The 17,801-nt window shown below is 41.0% G+C and overlaps 1 protein-coding gene across 1 annotated transcript in view; it reads left to right on the top strand.

Annotated features, from left to right (window-relative positions):
* MAOA (monoamine oxidase A) overlaps nucleotides 1–17,801 on the top strand; it is a 78,891-nt gene that overhangs the window by 19,901 nt on the left and 41,189 nt on the right. The window contains exon 3 of the mRNA XM_065915060.1: nucleotides 5,778–5,915. Within this exon, the coding sequence (XP_065771132.1) occupies nucleotides 5,778–5,915 (138 nt within the window). The remainder of the gene's footprint in view (nucleotides 1–5,777; nucleotides 5,916–17,801) is intronic.

Below are 17,801 nucleotides of genomic sequence, written 5' to 3' on the forward strand. Positions count from 1 at the left end.
AGAATCCCCCTGCAATGTGGGAGACCTGGGGTCGATCCCTGGGTCAAGAAGATCCCCTGGAGAGGGGAATGGCTACCCACTCCAGGATTCTTGCCTGGAGAATTCCATGGACAGAGGAGCCTGGCGGGCTATAGTCCATGGGGTTGCAAAGAGTCAGTAATGACTGAGTGACTAACACACACATTGTTGATTTATAATATTATATTGTTTTAGGTTATAGCATAGTGATTCAGTATTTTTACAGATTATACTCCATTAAAAGTTAATATAAGATAATGGCTGTAATTCCTTGTGCTCCACAATATATCCTTGTTCCTTATCTATTTTATACGTAGTACTTTGTATCTCTTATTCCTATGCCCCTAACTTGCCCCTCCTTCCTTCTGTCTCCCCTCTAGTAAATACCAGTTTGTTTTCTATATCTTTGAGTCTGGAACAAGTTTCTTTGGGCAAGGGAAATGAGAATCTCAACATGCTTAGCCCCATCTATGTTATTGCCCCAGACTGCTTTTTCATGCTGCATCATTTATATATCTATCAGTGGCATATAGGAACTATTATGTATTGAGTATGATATTAAAATTCCCTTTTGGAATGTGAGAAATTAACTCTGAAATGCTGAGAAACTAGGACTTGACATCTATAAGATTTCAAATGAATTCAAATGAATAGAAGAGGTAAAAAGGGCTTTACAAAGCAGGCACAGAAATGGTATCTAATCAGAAACTGAATTGAATATTGTTGCAGTTGTTTCTACTAGCATAATCAATTAGAGTGTGGGGAGGAGATGCCATAAAAATTACTCTGGATCTTTAACTACTGAAATATCAAATTTTATATTGTCCCTTGGCAGTGGTTCAGATACATCTTGTATTCATTCAAAACTTCCCAGTTTGTGCTAGCGTGATTCCCCCATAATTCTTCAGGACCAGGTGAATGAAGTTGAAATGCCTGCAAGGCTACCACAGGGATGGTGTATTAGTTTTCCTAATATGGTTATGTGTTTATGGCTTCTTCAAAGACTGAGTTGTTCAGTCATTCAGTCGTGTCCGACTCTTTGCAACCCCATGGACTGCAGCACACTAGGCTTCCCTGTCCTTCACCATCTCCCAGAGCTTGCTCAAACTTAGGTCCCCATTGAGTCAGTGATGCCATCCAACCATCTCATCCTCTGTCATCCCCTTCTTCTCCTGCCTTCAATCTTCCCCAGAGTAATGAGATCCAAACCAAGATCCTAAAGATTGAGGGGCAGCATAGCAGAATATGGTGTTATAGTTCTACTGTCTTCCTGCTGAAGCTGGGGCATCTCCTTTCTAGAGCTTCCACTTTATAAAGAAAGATTCTATGAAACGTCTCATTCTTTTTACTGCTTCACTTGGGATTATTTACTTTAAACAGTGTCAGTATTCTAAAGACATCCTGTTTAGAAACTCCCAAGAGTCATCTTGCTGTCTTAGTTAAATTTATTGGACTACTGACTCCAATTTTGTTTTTCACATCTTAATAAGGATGTTGGAGACCGGAGAAGGTTTGGAACACAGCACCAGTAGTTAGTAAAAGAGGATGTTAGGATTATATGAGGGACAGAAGTCAGAGGAACACTTCATTTCTGGTGTTATGGCAGAGTGACTGACTGTCCCTCTTAAAATGAGTAAAATGCTGGATAAAGTATATTGTGCTATATTGAAGTGAGAAAATTGCAGATCTCCTGGATGTTAAGCAGACATCTCAGATCTAACACATCCAAGCTGAATTTCTTGTCTTCCTCATCAAGAACACTATTCTTGCAGCCTTCCCCATAAGGGAGGAGGCAACTCCCTCTAACACCTGGAGTCATGTTTAACCCCATGAGGCCCTACATTCATTCTGTCAGGAAATTCTTTTGGCTCTGCCTTCAAAATATATCCAGAATTCAACCTTACCCTCCACTTCCAGGGCTACCACCTGGTAGCAGCCACAATCATCTCTAGGGAAAGTGTTAGTCACTCAGTCGTGTCCAACTCTTTGGGATCCCATGGACTGTAGCCCACCAGGCTCCTCTGTCCATGGGATTCTCCAGGCAAGAATACTGGAGTGGGTTGCCATGCCCTTCTCCAGGGGATCTTCCTGACCCAGGGATTGAACCTACGTATCCTGCATTGCAGGCGGATTCTTTACCGTCTGAGCCACCAGGGAAGATTACTGCAGTAACCTCTTAACTACTTTCTCAGCTTTTACCCTTGCCCCATAAAATCTACTATTAGTGTGACAGCCAGAATGAACTCTCAAACCTAAGTTAGATCTTGGCACTTCTCTGCTCGAAACCTTCCAAAGGCTCCCCTTTTCATTCAGAGTAAAAGCTGATATTCTTTCAATGCGTTGTGAGGTGTTCCATGACCTTCCCTCCCCACCCTTGACTTCTCTAATCTCATCTCCAGTTCTCTTTTCCTTGCCCACTCTGTTCTAGACACACTAGTCTGTGTTTTGTGAACACACCAGGCACATTTCTGCCTTAGAATCTTTACACTGGCTCTTTCTTCTGCCAGGAATGTTCCTGTCCCAAATAGCCACATGGATAACTCCCTTACCTCCTTCAAGTCTTTATGAAAAGATCACCTTTTTTTGGACGCCTACGTGTTGCTTATATTTGAATCTGAAATCTTTCCTTCTCTCCTCTTCAATCTGTCTTGTTACTCTCTAGTTTTTTCTTTTTTAAATGTTATCTACTTCTAAGATATTTATTTATTGTGGTTCTTGTTCATTTTCTGTCTCTTCCTACTAAATGAAAGCTGCTTTAGAGCAGAGATCTTTATTTTGTACACTGATATAACAGAAGCTTCTTGATCTATACCTGGTACCTTGTAGGAACTCAAGATATAGTTATTGAATGAACTAATGAATCCCCAAAGCAAAGTGAAAACATGAAGCTTAGGAATTCAGTGAGCTCAAAATTTGACTTTCACCTTGAATGCTTACTGAACCCTGAAGGCTTTGCAGTTCCACTGGGATGGATGTATGGCATGCATAGAACAGGAGATAAAATCCTCACCCTGTCAAAGGTAGGAAGTTTAATAGGAAACACTCCAAATTGGAATCCCCTGTGCTATACTCTGTACATGAAAGTGAAATAAATCTTACCATTCAAAAAGGGATACAAATAAACCTTGCCTTCATCTGTGGCTTCCATCTAAATTCACACTACCTATGTGGCATGAAAAAAACCTTAGAATATATAAAGTACCAAGGATGCTGGCAGAAATAGACTCAATTCCTGTCCACCCAGGACAAATAACTTACACAGAAAAGGTTCTAAAGAAAATGAATGACTTATAGTCAAAAGTAACAGAGCCAAAGAAAAGTGACAGAACATACAAGGAAGCTAGGCACTAAAAGAAATGTCTAAAAGAGTAGGCCTGAGTGTATAAATAGAAGAAAAAACTTCAAAAGAAACAAAAAAAAAAAAAAAACCCTTAATCCCAAAGAAGGAAAGAAATCAGGCAGGAAACTGTTAACAGTGGGACAAATTGAAAGCCATAATAAGTGAAATTAAGACATTTTAAAAGAAATAAAATATAAATAGGTTAAACTCAGTTCAAAGGGGGGAAATGTCAGAATAAAGAACACTTTAACTGAAAGATAGAAAAAGAGATAATATACAAATACTAATCTAAGCTGTTTTAACTAGATTAATACCAGACAAAATAAGGCTTAAACAAAAAAATGTTTCATTGAATTAAGTATCAGTACAATAGTGATAAGAGACCTGGAAGACCAAACAGCTCTAAACTTGTATATCCTGAATAATGTAGCCTCAAAATATAAAGCAAAAATTGATAATAATCAAGCATAAATCCCAAATAGACTAGGGGATTTTTAGCATTCTTTTCTAAATTAATAATAAATGAAGCAAACAAAGGCTGAGCACAATTAATCTTTTTCTAATGGACATATATAAAACATACATATTACTTAACAGAAGACTATATGTTCTTTTCATTCTGAAATGAAAAATCTTTGAAGATCAACCGTGTACTAGGTCATAAAGTAAACCTCAAGGATTGATACCATATAATCCATTTTTTTTTACCACAATGCAGTTATGACAGAAAGATAAGTAAAAAGAATTTCAGCTATAGAAATTAAAACACAGCAAAACTTTTAGAAACATTGATTTAGACAGATAAGGTAAATTGTCCCAACCCTCCTACTACATACAATGATACTAGACAAATTGTACATAGACACCACACACATACACACACACACACACACACCTTCAAAGCACCAGAGAGCTAACAAGGTAGTGAAGACTCACTAGATCAACATCCAGAAAACATTGACCTGCTTTTCCCCTGGGGGTGGGGAGGTGGGAGCTTGCTGACTACTAGAAAAGCAAGTGAGAGGCTGAGTTCAGTTCAGTTCAGTCACTCAGTCGTGTCCAACTCCTTGCGACCCCATGAACCGCAGCACGCCAGGCCTCCCTGTCCATCACCAACTGCCGGAGTCTACCCAAACCCATGTCCATTGAGTCGGTGATGCCATCCAACCATCTCATCCTCTGTCGTCCCCTTCTCCTCCTGCCCTCAATCTTTTCCAGCATCAGGGTCTTTTCAAATGAGTCAGCTCTTCGCATCAGGTGGCCAAAGTATTGGAGTTTCAGCTTCAACATCAGTCCTTCCAGTGAACACCCAGGTCTGATCTCCTTTAGGATGGCAGCAGTACTTTCAAAATCTAAACAAAGCTAGGGCAACTGAAGGTCAAGTCCAGGGCCCACCGAAGTGTGTGTTTATGGAAGGAGGTGTTTGTAAACTCTTGTGCTTTGGGTTGGACTGCATCCTAGCACTAAAGGAGAACAGTAAAATGACTAGGCCATGTTGCATTTCAACCTGCTTTCAAATCATCTCAGGCACAGAAAATGCAATAGAATTATCTAGTAATGTTAGCATCCCCACGTGCTGGGTGGAAGCAGACATAAATCCTCTCTGAGAAAGATATAATCCTTCCAGGATTCAGATTATTTCTGCATTTCTCATGTTCAGTGAATGGCACACAATAAAAAATAGTCAGACAGGGGACTTTCCTGGTGGTCCAGTGGTTAAGAATCTGCCTTCCAATGCAGGAGACTCAGGTTCCATCCCTGGTCTGGGAACTAAGATCCCACATGGTGCAAGGCAACTAAGTCCATGGGCCACAACAAGCGAGCTCGGCCAAATAAATATTAAAAACAAAAACAACTGGGGAAGGCAAATTTCATGTTGCTTTAACCAAAAAATAAATAAATAAAATAGGGTCAGGAGGCCACCAGTTTGGGCTGACTGAAGAGTTCATCTGCTGGAAATCAGAAAGTTACGCCTCATAAATCTCTCAGTGGCCCTCCCAGCAACAACCCCAAAGAAAAGCACAGATGACCTAAATGCTTTGAAAAAGACCTAGATGGGCAGGATGTACTCTAGTGTTCTTTATTTGTGCGTGTTCTTGGCAAATTGGCCTCACCAATAACTAAACAAATGGGATTGCTTTGTGATGTCATATGGGATTGGGGATCAGTTCTTGAGGTGAAAGGATTACTGTTTTCAGTGGCCCTTTGTAAGAGAGATGTAAGGCACATGATTCGTGTTAATGTATGACAAAACGCACTGAAATGTTGTGAAGTAATTGGCCTCCAACTAATAAAATAAAATTAAAAAAATAAATAAACAGGTTCTTCTTGTTTTTATGAGACTTAGCAGCATATATATATATGTTTTTTTTTTAAAGTTCTAACCAAAGTCTTCTGGCCACTTTTTCTCTTTCTACAGAATGAACATGTTGACTACGTAGATGTTGGCGGTGCTTATGTAGGCCCAACCCAGAATAGGATCTTACGGTTATCTAAGGAACTGGGTTTAGAAACTTACAAAGTGAATGTAAATGAGCGTCTTGTTCATTATGTCAAGGTAAGCCTGATGTTTTACTCAAGTGTTTTACTCAATGGGGAAGCATTTTATTTGGGAAAACATTGGGTTTTGTTTTCAGGTTTTTTTGTCAAAGCAATCATGAAAGTAGGTTCTCAGCTTTAAAGTAGTTTTCCGCCTGGCTTTCCTTCTTTTTAAAAAAGTCCTTGTAGACTCCTGCAGTCTCTGAAAGTGGGCATTCTTCAGCTTGGTCCTCTTCCACCTCACCCACGGCGGCCCTAGAAGGCCACACCCCACCTCTAGTCCAGCTGGAATAGGGGTGGAAGGCTCTCAGCTTCCTTTCTTCCCATCCCTCTGGGGCTGAGGGAGGCACCTGAAATAGACACACACACACACACACACACACACACACACAGCCCAGGCAGCTCCTGAGGCACCTATGAGGCAATTCTAAGACCCCAAGGAACACAACTGTTTGAGGCCACTTAAGACTCGAAATGGGTCGTTCATCCTCATCCTTACCTGACATTTCTTTGCACACTTTGATCGTTTTCTCTACACCTAGCCATGACTCTTGGGAAGTCTAGCTCAGTTGTGTAATTTCCTACTGTTTAAACAAGAGATTGTTTGAACTCAAAGTGCTGCTATCCCCTCAAGGAACAGCAGCTGTTGCCCGTGTTATTCTTTCTTTCTGAAGCCAAACATGGAGCAGATGGAGTCTGAAAAAGGGCCTGGAGAAATCAAGTTTTTGGTCTGATACTGCAGCCTACTTCCTGGAACTAGTGTCACCAGAGCAGGGGTCATTTACTCCTTCTAATGCCAGGATTCCCACACCACTAACTGTATCACTTCTCAACAGACGCATCACCCAACTCCCAGCAATCATGTGGGTGTGCCATCTTCAGGGCCTTTCAGAGCAGGGATTTGAGGATCCTTGAATGTATGTATGGACACCAATGCCCAGTTGGTGAGGTCAGGAATCTTGGGAAACTCTGATTAGCTGCTTTGGGTTGGTTTGCGATGCATGGGGGAGTTTGGCAGACACATGAGAAAAGAAACCAGCAGCCTTTAGAAAAACTGGGTTCAGAGGTCAAGGGAGAAATGGAAAAAGTATAAAAAAAAAGTTAGACAAAGTAAATTTATGAACACTGGCTTCAATAGGCCATGATCTAAAAGGAAAAACTCCTTTGCTTCCCCACTTTGTCTTCTCTGCACGGCGTGATGTTTACCTGGACAATAACAAAGGTAAGAGTAATAGCAACTTTTAAATAACATGTATTGAGCACTTTGACCTGTATTATCATATTTAATGTAGGGAGAGAAACCAAATCCTTTATGCTACTCAACTGCTAGTTAAACAGTCATCTAAATTTACTGTCTAGTCCAACTAGGACTGAAATGAGTCTGGCGATTATCTTGGAACCTGAGCAAATTTATACTCCGCTTTACAGAGGAAAACACTGAGGTTCAGTGAGGTCAAATGACTTGACAAAAGTATAAAACTAGTAATGGTCTACCTACCCCCTGAACATACGTGCTCTTTATGAATTTTAGGATTTACTTATATTCTTAAGATGCTAAAGATTGTTCTTTTAATTTAAGACAATCTCATCTAATGGAAAGGTGGAGAATAGACATGCTGTTAGGAAATTCCCTGGCAGTCCAGTGGTTAGGACTCAGGACTTTCACTGCCATGGCCTGGGTTAGATCCCTGGTTGAGGAACAAAGATCCTACAAGCCACGTGGCACGGCCAATAAATAAATAAACACTTACCATTAAACCATCCTCTCACATACTTTAACCTGCCAAGGAGTACCTATTTTTACCCAAGGTAGACTACAAAATTAAGGTAAAAAAAAAAAACCAAAAACTAGTGCACCAGTTAGAGGTTAATTTATTTTACCTGAATGAATGCCTTTCTGCTAGTGTTTCTGATAAATCACATCATTTCTGCAATGAGAAATACTCAGGGTAGTGGATGTTTTTAAAATGACCAGGAAACTAGAAAGTGAGGAGGCCAGATTAGGGAAAGTGCAGGAAGATATTTAACTATTCCTGGTAAGATTGATAATCAACTGTATGTGCTTAGTCGCTCAGTCATGTCCAACTCTTTGCAACCCCACGGACTATAGCCCGCCAGACTTCTCTGTCTATAAGGATTCTCCAGGCAAGAATACTGGAGTGGGTTGCCATGCTCTCCTCCAGGAGACCTTCCCGATCCAGGGATCGAACCCAGGCCTCCCGCATTGCAGGCAGATTCTTTACCATCTGAGCCACCAGGGAAGCCCAGTTAATTGTATAGCAAAAAATAATTCCACTATTTAAGAATATCTCAACTCTCAGTGTTATGTTTGATTCTAGGGAGAAGAAAGGATTTTTCCTGCCAGCATGATCGTGCATTGGGCTAATAATGCAAATTGTTTATGTGACACTCTACATTAGCTCTCCTTACAAGCTCAGCTTCTGTAATCTAATACAGTATATTCTTTTCAGTAAATAACACTGAAATGAAGTGGGCAAATAACTGGATGATTGCAGCTATCTAGTTAAACCAAGCCATATTCTTTATGATCCAGATTGCTCTTAAATTTTCCTAGTCTGCAGCCTTCAAGAATTCCTCCATTGTTTTTTCTGTCAGCAGACTGTAGTACATTCAGTTTCCACCTACTTTAGGATGATTTTCACTATTCACCAGAGAGCTATTCTTGACCTTAGCTAGATTGTGTTTATGGGGCAAATTTTGATTGTGTGGTCCCAAGCCTGAGCCTCTGAAGCACTGGGGATAGATGCTGGGTGGTGTTTTCCATCCTGTCCCTTCCCCTAGAGAACTAAGTTTATCTGCTTTAGTGGGATCTTAGTTCCCCAGTTCAGTTCAGTTCAGTTCAGTCTCTCAGTCATGTCTGACTCTGTGACCCCATGGACTGCAGTATGCCATCACCAACTCCTGGAGTTTACTCAAGCTCATGTCCATTGAGTCGGTGATGCCACCCAACCAGCTCATCTTCTGTCGTCCCCTTCTCCTCCAGCCTTCAATTTTTCCCAGCATCAGGGTCTTTTCAAATGAGTCAGCTCTTTGCATCAGGTGGCCAAAGTATTGGCGTTTCAGCTTCTACATCAGTCCTTCCAGTGAATATTCAGGACTGATCTCCTTCAGGATGGACTGGTTGGATCTCCTTGTAGTCCAAGGGACTCTCAAGAGTCTCCTCCAACACCACAGTTCAAAAGCATCAATTCTTCAGCACTCAGCTTTCTTTATAATCCAACTGTCACATCCATACATGACTACTGGAAAAACCATAGCTTTGACTCGATGGACCTTTGTTGGCAAAGTAATGTCTTTTTTTTTAATATGCTCTCTAGGTTGGTCATAACTTTTCTTCCAAGGAGGAAGTGTCTTAATTTTATAGCTGCACTCACCATCTGCAGTGATTTTGGAACCCAGAAAAATAGTCTGTCACTGTTTCAGTTGTTTTCCCATCTATTTGCCATGAAGTGATGGGACCAAGTGCCATGATCTTAGTTTTCTGAATGTTGAGCCTTAAGCCAACTTTTTCATTCTCCTGTTTCACTTTCATCAAGAAATTTCAGTTCTTCTTCACTTTCTGCCATAAGGGTGGTGTCATCTATGTATCTGAGGTTATTGATATTTCTCCTGGCAATCTTGATTCCAGCTTGTGCTCCATCAAGCCCATCATAGAAATGATGTACTCTGCATATAAGTTTAATAAGCAGGGTGACAATATACAGCCTTGATGTACTCCTTTTCTGATTTGGAACCAGTCTGTTGTTCCATGTCCAGTTCTAACTGTTGCTTCCTGACCTGCATACAGGTTTCTCAAGAGGCAGGTCAGGTGGTCTGGTATTCCCATCTCTGTAAGAATTTTCCGGTTTGTTGTGATCCCAACTGGGGATCAAACTCAGGCCCCCTGCAGTGGAAGCATGAAGTCTTAACCATTGGACTGACAGGGAAGTCCCTATCTACTTCATTTTTAGAAGGTTCTTATGGTTGTGCTAAATTCATCCATTGTTTCAGTAAGTAGTCACTGGACAATCAGCTGTGTACCAGATATTGTTCTAGGCTGGATATAGACTGATGTATACATGATTCAGGTTCCTGCTCACATAGAGCTTGCCATTTCAAGGGAGGAAAAAAAGTAAATAACAAACAGTAAATAAGTAATATTAAGTAACATTTATGCCTGTATTCTTCATGGATCTTGCGAATAGAGTTGCTATTCTAACTCTGGTTTAGTAAATCCGAGTCTCATATCGTAGTTTCCTGTCTGATTCCTACAGTAAACAGGTTTTATATATGTTGTGAATTTGATATGGCTTTATTTGGGAGACTGTATCTGATTTGTGAAATTAACAGAAATTAATCACGTCTTTAACCTAAAAGGTGGGTTTGAGGTGGTGTCAGCTAGATACTTTAGTTTAAAATGCACTCTGTGGATCTTTTCTTTTGGAAGGTGTACAGGAAGCAGGTGGACTTGAATGTCTCTTGGACTGATTGATTGATTACTTGTATTAGTAAAGAAGATGCACCATCATTGCAGTTGTTTTATGAATTACTTTCATTGAGTTATGGAGACTTTTGGGTTAAGTTTTGCATTGCCGCATCTTGGAAAAGGAGGAAGAAATACTTTGTTTTCTTTTCTTTTGCTTTCTGTGGGTTTCTTCAGACCATAATAATGCAGGTAGGGTATCACGAGGGTAAACACTGCCAGAGATGGAGCAAGGCTTTTTGCAGGGACTGCTTTAAAGGAGACATTGATATTTTTACGCATTCTCACTTTCTGCCTGCTTTTTTAATCCTCCCTAAATAAAAATACAGACTAGATAGACCACACATTTGTTTTTAGAGAATGATGTGATAAAGATTTGTTTGAAACAGTCTAGGCTTTCCTGATAGTAACAGTTCAGCAAGCAATTTTTCTGAGTATTGGTTCTGTTCTTCCCACACATTTACTCCATGTTTCTATGCCAACGACTGAAATCAAAGGCTTTTCAGAACGTGTGTGTTCTGGAATGCTAAGTAATTTTCTTTGTTGCTGCTAAGAGGTGAATTTTGTTTTTGCCAGTAGGCTGTGTTGACAGCAGAGGATGTGTTTTTTTTGTTAGTTTGTCTTAATGCTTGCCAGATATAACTGTGACTTGACCCTTTGCTTCTAATAAGGTGTTTCTTTTGGATCGGGGACATATATTTTTAAGCTGCTTTTAACACCTTTCCATACCAACTCACAGAAGTCTTTTCTTTTGTCTTCAAAGAAAGTTATGCTTTCACTTTCCACCCCTCTCAGTAGGAAACCCAAGGAGCCAAAAGTGTTAGGCTCTTGTAGGAATGTCGATTGTTCTGTCTGCCTCCTTTCCTTTAATCACCTGAATTCATCCCTCCTGATTCCACGCATTGATGTTGCCTTCTATCTGTAATATACATGTATCTGTATTGCCTCATTTGAGCTTCCCAGTGATCCTATGAGGTAGTAGCATTATTTACCCCATCTTACACATGAGAACACTGAGGCTCAGAGAATTTAGGAGCCAGAGTGGGGCTTTCCAGGTATTGAACTCAGGTTCTGTGAGTTACATCACACCATTCCTTATTCTGTGGGCAGAGTTAACTTGTGAACCCCTTTAATTAACTGCTCCGAGATATGACAGAAATCATCTTACCCCAACAGGCTTTGGAGTCCTCAGATGCCACTTTGGCAGTAAGGGCTCCTATGGATTCCAGGGGTTGGTGTGGAATGGGTATGCCTAGGAGTCATATGTGGCACCATTCACCAGGGTGGCCTCATCTCTTATACCCTTAGCCATAGATCCGGTCCCCCTCTGGCCTTCGGTGAGGACTTGACTCCTGAGAAAGCCCCAGGCCGCCCCAGTTAGGCTCAGCAGGCTGAAGAAGATGGATTTTGTTATTGTGTTAAAATACTAAAGCTAGAGGCCTGGGGGCATGGCTTAGAATTGTTGGCTATATATTCTTTTTTATAAGTGACTTATGTAAACTTATTAGTCAAAGTATGATCAATAAGAGTATTTTGTTTTATGCCATTGTACTCTGCCTGGTTTACAAAGGAAAAAAAGAATTTAAAGTAATTTGTATAAGTCAGAGTAGAAGATGAAAAAAGACAATTAGGTAAAGGCAGGCAAATGGTAATGGGCTTGTGTTTATGATAAGAAATTGTTTTGATCATAGAAATGAAGTAATACAAAAGGGATGTTTTTCTATAAATTCAATTATACATAGGATTTTAGAAGCAAAGAGACTAAAATATTTACATATTTTCACTCTGCTCTATCAAGTATTCAGTATAAAGAAATATAGACATAGCTTATAAGAAATAGTTGCTAGTAATTTCCATTCTTTTTTTCTTCTCTATTTTAAAAGGCTTCATATACTTCTTGTGGATCATAGGAAAGCTTAATGACAAATTACCCTTAAAGCCTTGTGCTGTTTAGAAAGTTAGGTCAGCGTTAACCATTTTCTCAATATACAGCAAAGTCAGATTAATTATTAGATCTTTCCCTTTCATTAATTGAAAAAAAAGCTGTGATAAAATAGACATAATCTAAAAGTCACCATCTCAACCTACTTAGGTGTATAATTCAGCGACATTAAGTACATTCACTTTTTATATTCCTTTCATTCATTCTCCCTGGTGGCTCGGACGGTAAAGCGTCTGCCTGCAATGCTGGAGACCTGGGTTCGATCCCTGGGTCAGGAAGATCCCCTGGAGAAGGAAATGGCAACCCACTCCAGTACTCTTGCTTGGAAAATCCCATGGACGGAGGAGCCTGGTAGGCTACCGTCTACGGGGTCACAAAGAGTCGGACACGACTGAGCAACTTTACTTAATTCACTACAGAAATCATTTTTCTAGCCATTCATTGAGAAATAGTCTAGAATCACCCACCCGCCTTGGACTGGGCTTCACTGGCAGCATAGAAAAGGCAATAGGTCACACACAAAGCTTTTCTCTCACTGAGGCTGTGGGACTTTTCAATTACCTCTTCAAGTGGGACTCTGGCATTTTGGTTAATGGCCTAAAGAACTTGTGAATAGAATGAAACATTACAAAAGCAGCTTCCTCAAGAGAGACTGTTCTAGTCTCCATGATTACCCAACTCCAGTTTCCAGCTAGAGATCTCCCCCTGCCTCCCCACACCTTGCTTTCTACTTCCTCCCTCAGTAGCCCCTATTCCCACCCCAGAGCACACATCCAAACATCCCAACCAAAAGGCTTAATCATTCAGTTCAGTTCAGTTGCTCAGTCATGTCCGACTCTTTGCAACTCCAAGGTGCTGAATTTTTTAACTTTTTTTTTGATCTTGTCCATTCTGAGCCTTCTGAAGAAGGGAAAGTTCTCTTGTCCCACTGGCCCAGCCAGAAAGTCTTTTCTGTCATTGCCCTGTCTTGCCACTTAACAGGATCAACAGCCCTCTGTCTCAGGTGTGGACTCCAAGGCTTTTCACTTGTATATCAAACTCAGTGAACAAATACCTTTCGAAAACCTAGTGGATCTCAGTAGGTGACAGTTATCCTCACTTTAGAGATAGGAGAAAGGTGTAAGAACATTAATGTCAGTTCGTGTGCCCCATGTACAATGAGGCCAAACAAAGTGAAAGGTTGGAGTGTGGAGCAGAGAAAGGTTTTATTGCAAAGACTTGCAATGAGCCAGGTGGGCTTATGCCCTAAAAACCCCTGAGCTCCCTGAAGGATTTTGTCAAAGCACTTTTAAAAGCCAGGTGAGGAAGGGGGAGTCACCGGGTCTGTGACCAGTTTGTGCACAGTTCTCTGGCTGATGGTGAAGTAGCAGGGTGGTGTCACAGGGGTTAACATTATTAGTCCTTAGGCTACAGAAGGCCTGGGGCTACATGCTTCTGGTGCTCAAGCAGTTAACATCTTCCATTATTGGAGAGGGTGTGTCACTAAGTTGTGTCTGATTCTTTGCAACCCCATGGACTGTAGCCAGCCAGACTCCTCCGTCCATGGAATTTTCCAGACAAAAATACTGTAGCGGATTGCCATTTCCCACTCTAAGAAAGGGGAAAGTTTTTAGCATCTATAAAACAACTCAGGAAATGTGCATCAAGTACTATTATCTAGGTACTTCAGAGAGGAGCTAAAGCAGAGGATATGGGGGAAGGCCTGTCTCAGGAAGGCCCCATAGCATCCTGTTCAGTTATAGGAATGCAAGTATTTGGTTCCAGGTCCTACAAGAAGTGAATGAGAGACAAACAGACAGATAGGCAGATGTGAAAGCCTAGTTGATAATTACTCTTAGTAAACACAGAACTTGGAACTGAAAAACAACAAATATTGAAAATAATGTTGATACTTTATATTTGAATGGTCCAGTATTGTTTTCATAGCATTTGATTGTATTTTTTGCCTTGTGATTGGATTTGGTGCAACTGGAAGAAGAAAATTCTAGGTGGGATCACAGAAAATTTGAGTGTTAATTATTGTTAAATGTAATGAATACTTTGCTCGCAAAAGCTGTTGAGCCGGGTCCTCTTCATTTCAAAGACTTTGCTTATGTCAGATTTTTCAAACAAAGAGAACAATTACCAAACTATTAGTACATTTGCTTTCATTCCCATAGCTCTCATGTAATTTGTCAGACTCAGATGATACACAGTGAACCTCAGGCTGAGATTTAATTTTGTGTGTTTGCCAAAGTACCCAGTGGCCTAGTTTCCACAGCCATATCCAGCAGATAAATGGCTCTGAAAAAAAAACACATCAGGCTTTAGAGACATGGTAGGAAATCACCATCAGCTCACACTTCCTGACCAGCAGCAGGTGATAAAGGAGACCCTGGGGCCTAGCCGTGGGTGCAGTCACTCACTAATCCACATAATTGTTTGGGCACCCACCCGAGAAGTCCTGAATATCTGTGATTTTCCCCCAATTAGTAGATTTAAAAAAAAATACTTTTCTGATGTCCAAATGTTGGAGAGATTGTGCTAGGAATCTGATGGTTTCTGGTCCACCCTCCCTCCCACTACAAGCCCTCATCACATCTCTACCAGCCTGAGTGCAGGAGCCATCACAGACGAAACTCCATCCAATACAGGGACAGGGCTGCCTCTGTGCGATCACTGGGATACACAAAGTGAAAGCTCTCAGTTAACAGCTTATCTGGCAAGAAGTTCTGCTTTGCCCTTGACCCTCTCAACCTGCTCTGCTGTACTTTCTGTCTGTACTGCCCTGGTTCCCAGGGGAGCAGAGACCCAGACCTGAGACTCAACACAGAGCCCCTGCACTTTTAGCTAGATGTACAAGTGACTTTGTTGCAGGAAGGAGGACCCCTTCCAGGGCTCAAGAGTGGGCTCCTGTCTCACACTTGGAAATGAATTGTCCGAGGACACACATGCTCACAAAGAGAGAGACTATTGGGAAGGGGCACCCAGGCAGAGAATGGCAGGGAATCCGGGAGAACCTCTCTGCCACATGGCTTGAAATCTTGGGTTTTATGGTGATGGGATTAGTTTCTGGGTTGTCCCTGGCCAATCATTCTGACTCAGTGTCCTTCCTGGTGGCACACGCATTGCTCAGCCAAGGTGGATTCCAGAGAGAAGGATTCTGGAAGGTTGGTAGGACATATGGACTGGAGTCTCGTCCTTCCTTTTGACCTTTCCCAATTCTTCCAGTTGTTGGTAGCTTCTTAGTTTCTCATTCCTTACCAGGACCTCCTATTGTAAGATGCCTCCTGAATGTGCTTACTGTCAGGCCTGGCCAAGGCAGGAGGTTTCAGTTAGTGGTTCCCCTAACAACTTCATCTGACTTCTGTTTGACTCAGTGTTGTGGAACTATGTGCCTTTTGTCCAGCAGAGGAATACATAAGAATTTATTCCCATTTGTAGCATTTGGAAAATAAATATTCTATTTATTTTGGGTTTTCTTTCTAGCCTGTGTTTTCCTGTGTTCTCTCAGGCCCCTACCAGTGACAGCCAGCATATGAAGAAAGCATGCCTAAGGGAATATTTTCCAAGCAATTTTATTTCCAAAAATGCTTTGCAAAAGAAGGAGTTTGTTGGTTGGATAAATTTTGAAAGTGCTCCATATTCTAAGCCTGTCTTTGAGAGCCAAGATGTCCATTAGCAAATTAGGAGTATTATGAGGTCTAGCAGTTTTTTTTTTAGGCTGTTTAACTATAAGTCAGCATTCTCCAGATTTATGGCCATGGAACTCATTTTCATATAGCATACAGAAAGATCAGAGTGAGAAATGCTAACGTAAATGTGTTTAGAGATTGAGATTCCCTAAGAGATTGAGATTCCCTAAGATTGAGTCTTTCATCTTTCTCCTCTCTTTAGCACCTTACACATATTGAATTCTAGTAACTTTGATGGTAATTTACTAGATTTGGTAATTACTGCCAATGGTAATATTGATTATGGTTATTTTAAAAAAGCTATGCATGTGAATTGATAAGGAAAAATCAGTGCCAAATTGGCATTCATTTGAAGCTCTTGTCTGAGTTGGGAAAAGAGGGGGTCATTTGCATAAAAAGAGAGTGGATCCTTTCTGGGGACTAGGGGAACTAAATGTAATAGGAGGTGGGATATAAAAAGCAAGATTTTCCGTCTTCCTCTTATTCCTTCATTTAACAAGCATTTCTTAGAACCTTGGTATTTATAATATTGGAAATTTCCTATAATATAGGAAATTTTATAATGTAGGAAATGAGGCATAATCCTTCTCATGTGTGTTGAGACTAGTCCAGAAGGTAAGACATGTACTTAACTCAGTTTAATACATTGTAGGGAATGGCAAAGGGCTTTGAACAAGTGAACAAAGTGCTCTAGTGCATTCAGAGGAAGCTAAAGTGGTTTCTGATCCAGGCAGCTAGGTGAGATCTTTGGGACCATGTCCCTCTCAGATCAGTATTCACTCATGCCTACAACTTCTAGGCATGGAAGCACATCCTAATAGGTTCTCAGTGGAGGGTCCAGTTTAGTGGCTTTGCAGGTCCAATCTTTCTGACATGGAGACTGAGACACAGAACTGGGGGCCAGGGGAGTCTGAACCAAAAGCATGGAGACATGAACTCTGGTTCTGCCACTGCCAGGTACCAGCTGAGTTTGAACAAATTAGAGACACACACATACACACAGGCATATCTCAGAGATACTATAGGTTCGGTTCTAGAACCACTGCAATGAAGCAAAAATATCACGATAAAGTGAGCCACACAACTTTGTTTCTCATTACATATAAGAGTTATATTTACACTATACTATTAAGTGTGTAAGAGCATTATAGGACTTCCCTGGTGGCTCAGATGGTAAAGAATACACCTGCAATGCAGGAGACCTGGGTTCGATTCCTGGGTCAGGAAGATCCCCTGAAGGACAGCATGGCAACCCACTCCAGTATTCTTGCCTGGAGAATCCCATGGACAGAGGAGTCTGACGGGCTACAGTCCATAGAGTTGCAAAGGGTTGGTCACAGTTGAAGCAACTTAGCACAGATGTATGCATGACTAAATGAATAAGAAGAATTTTACACAAACACTATAATGTGATAAGACCTAAGTTTTAGTGAATATTAGAATGACCTGTGGGATTTGTTCAAAATATAGATTGCCTGCCCACACACCCTTGATTAATAGGCCTGATGGCAGGATCCCTGTAATCTGTACCCTGAGTTATTCTGAGACAACTTCTGCTATAAATCCAGAAGTCCTGCAAATGGAAAGGGTTGGATTCTGGAAAAGTTTATGATATTCATTTACATGTGTATTACTCTACAGCAGGGTTTCTCAACCAGGGCATTACTGACTTTTGGAACTGGATAACTCTTTGTTGTAATGGGGCTGTTCTGTGCATTGTAGGCTATCAAGCAGCAACCCCCAACCAATTATGACAACTAAAACTGTCTCCAGACATTGCTACATATAACCTATGTTACATGACCA

The sequence above is a fragment of the Muntiacus reevesi genome, chromosome X (assembly GCF_963930625.1).
Source record: "Muntiacus reevesi chromosome X, mMunRee1.1, whole genome shotgun sequence".
In the NCBI taxonomy this organism is placed as follows: domain Eukaryota; kingdom Metazoa; phylum Chordata; class Mammalia; order Artiodactyla; family Cervidae; genus Muntiacus; species Muntiacus reevesi.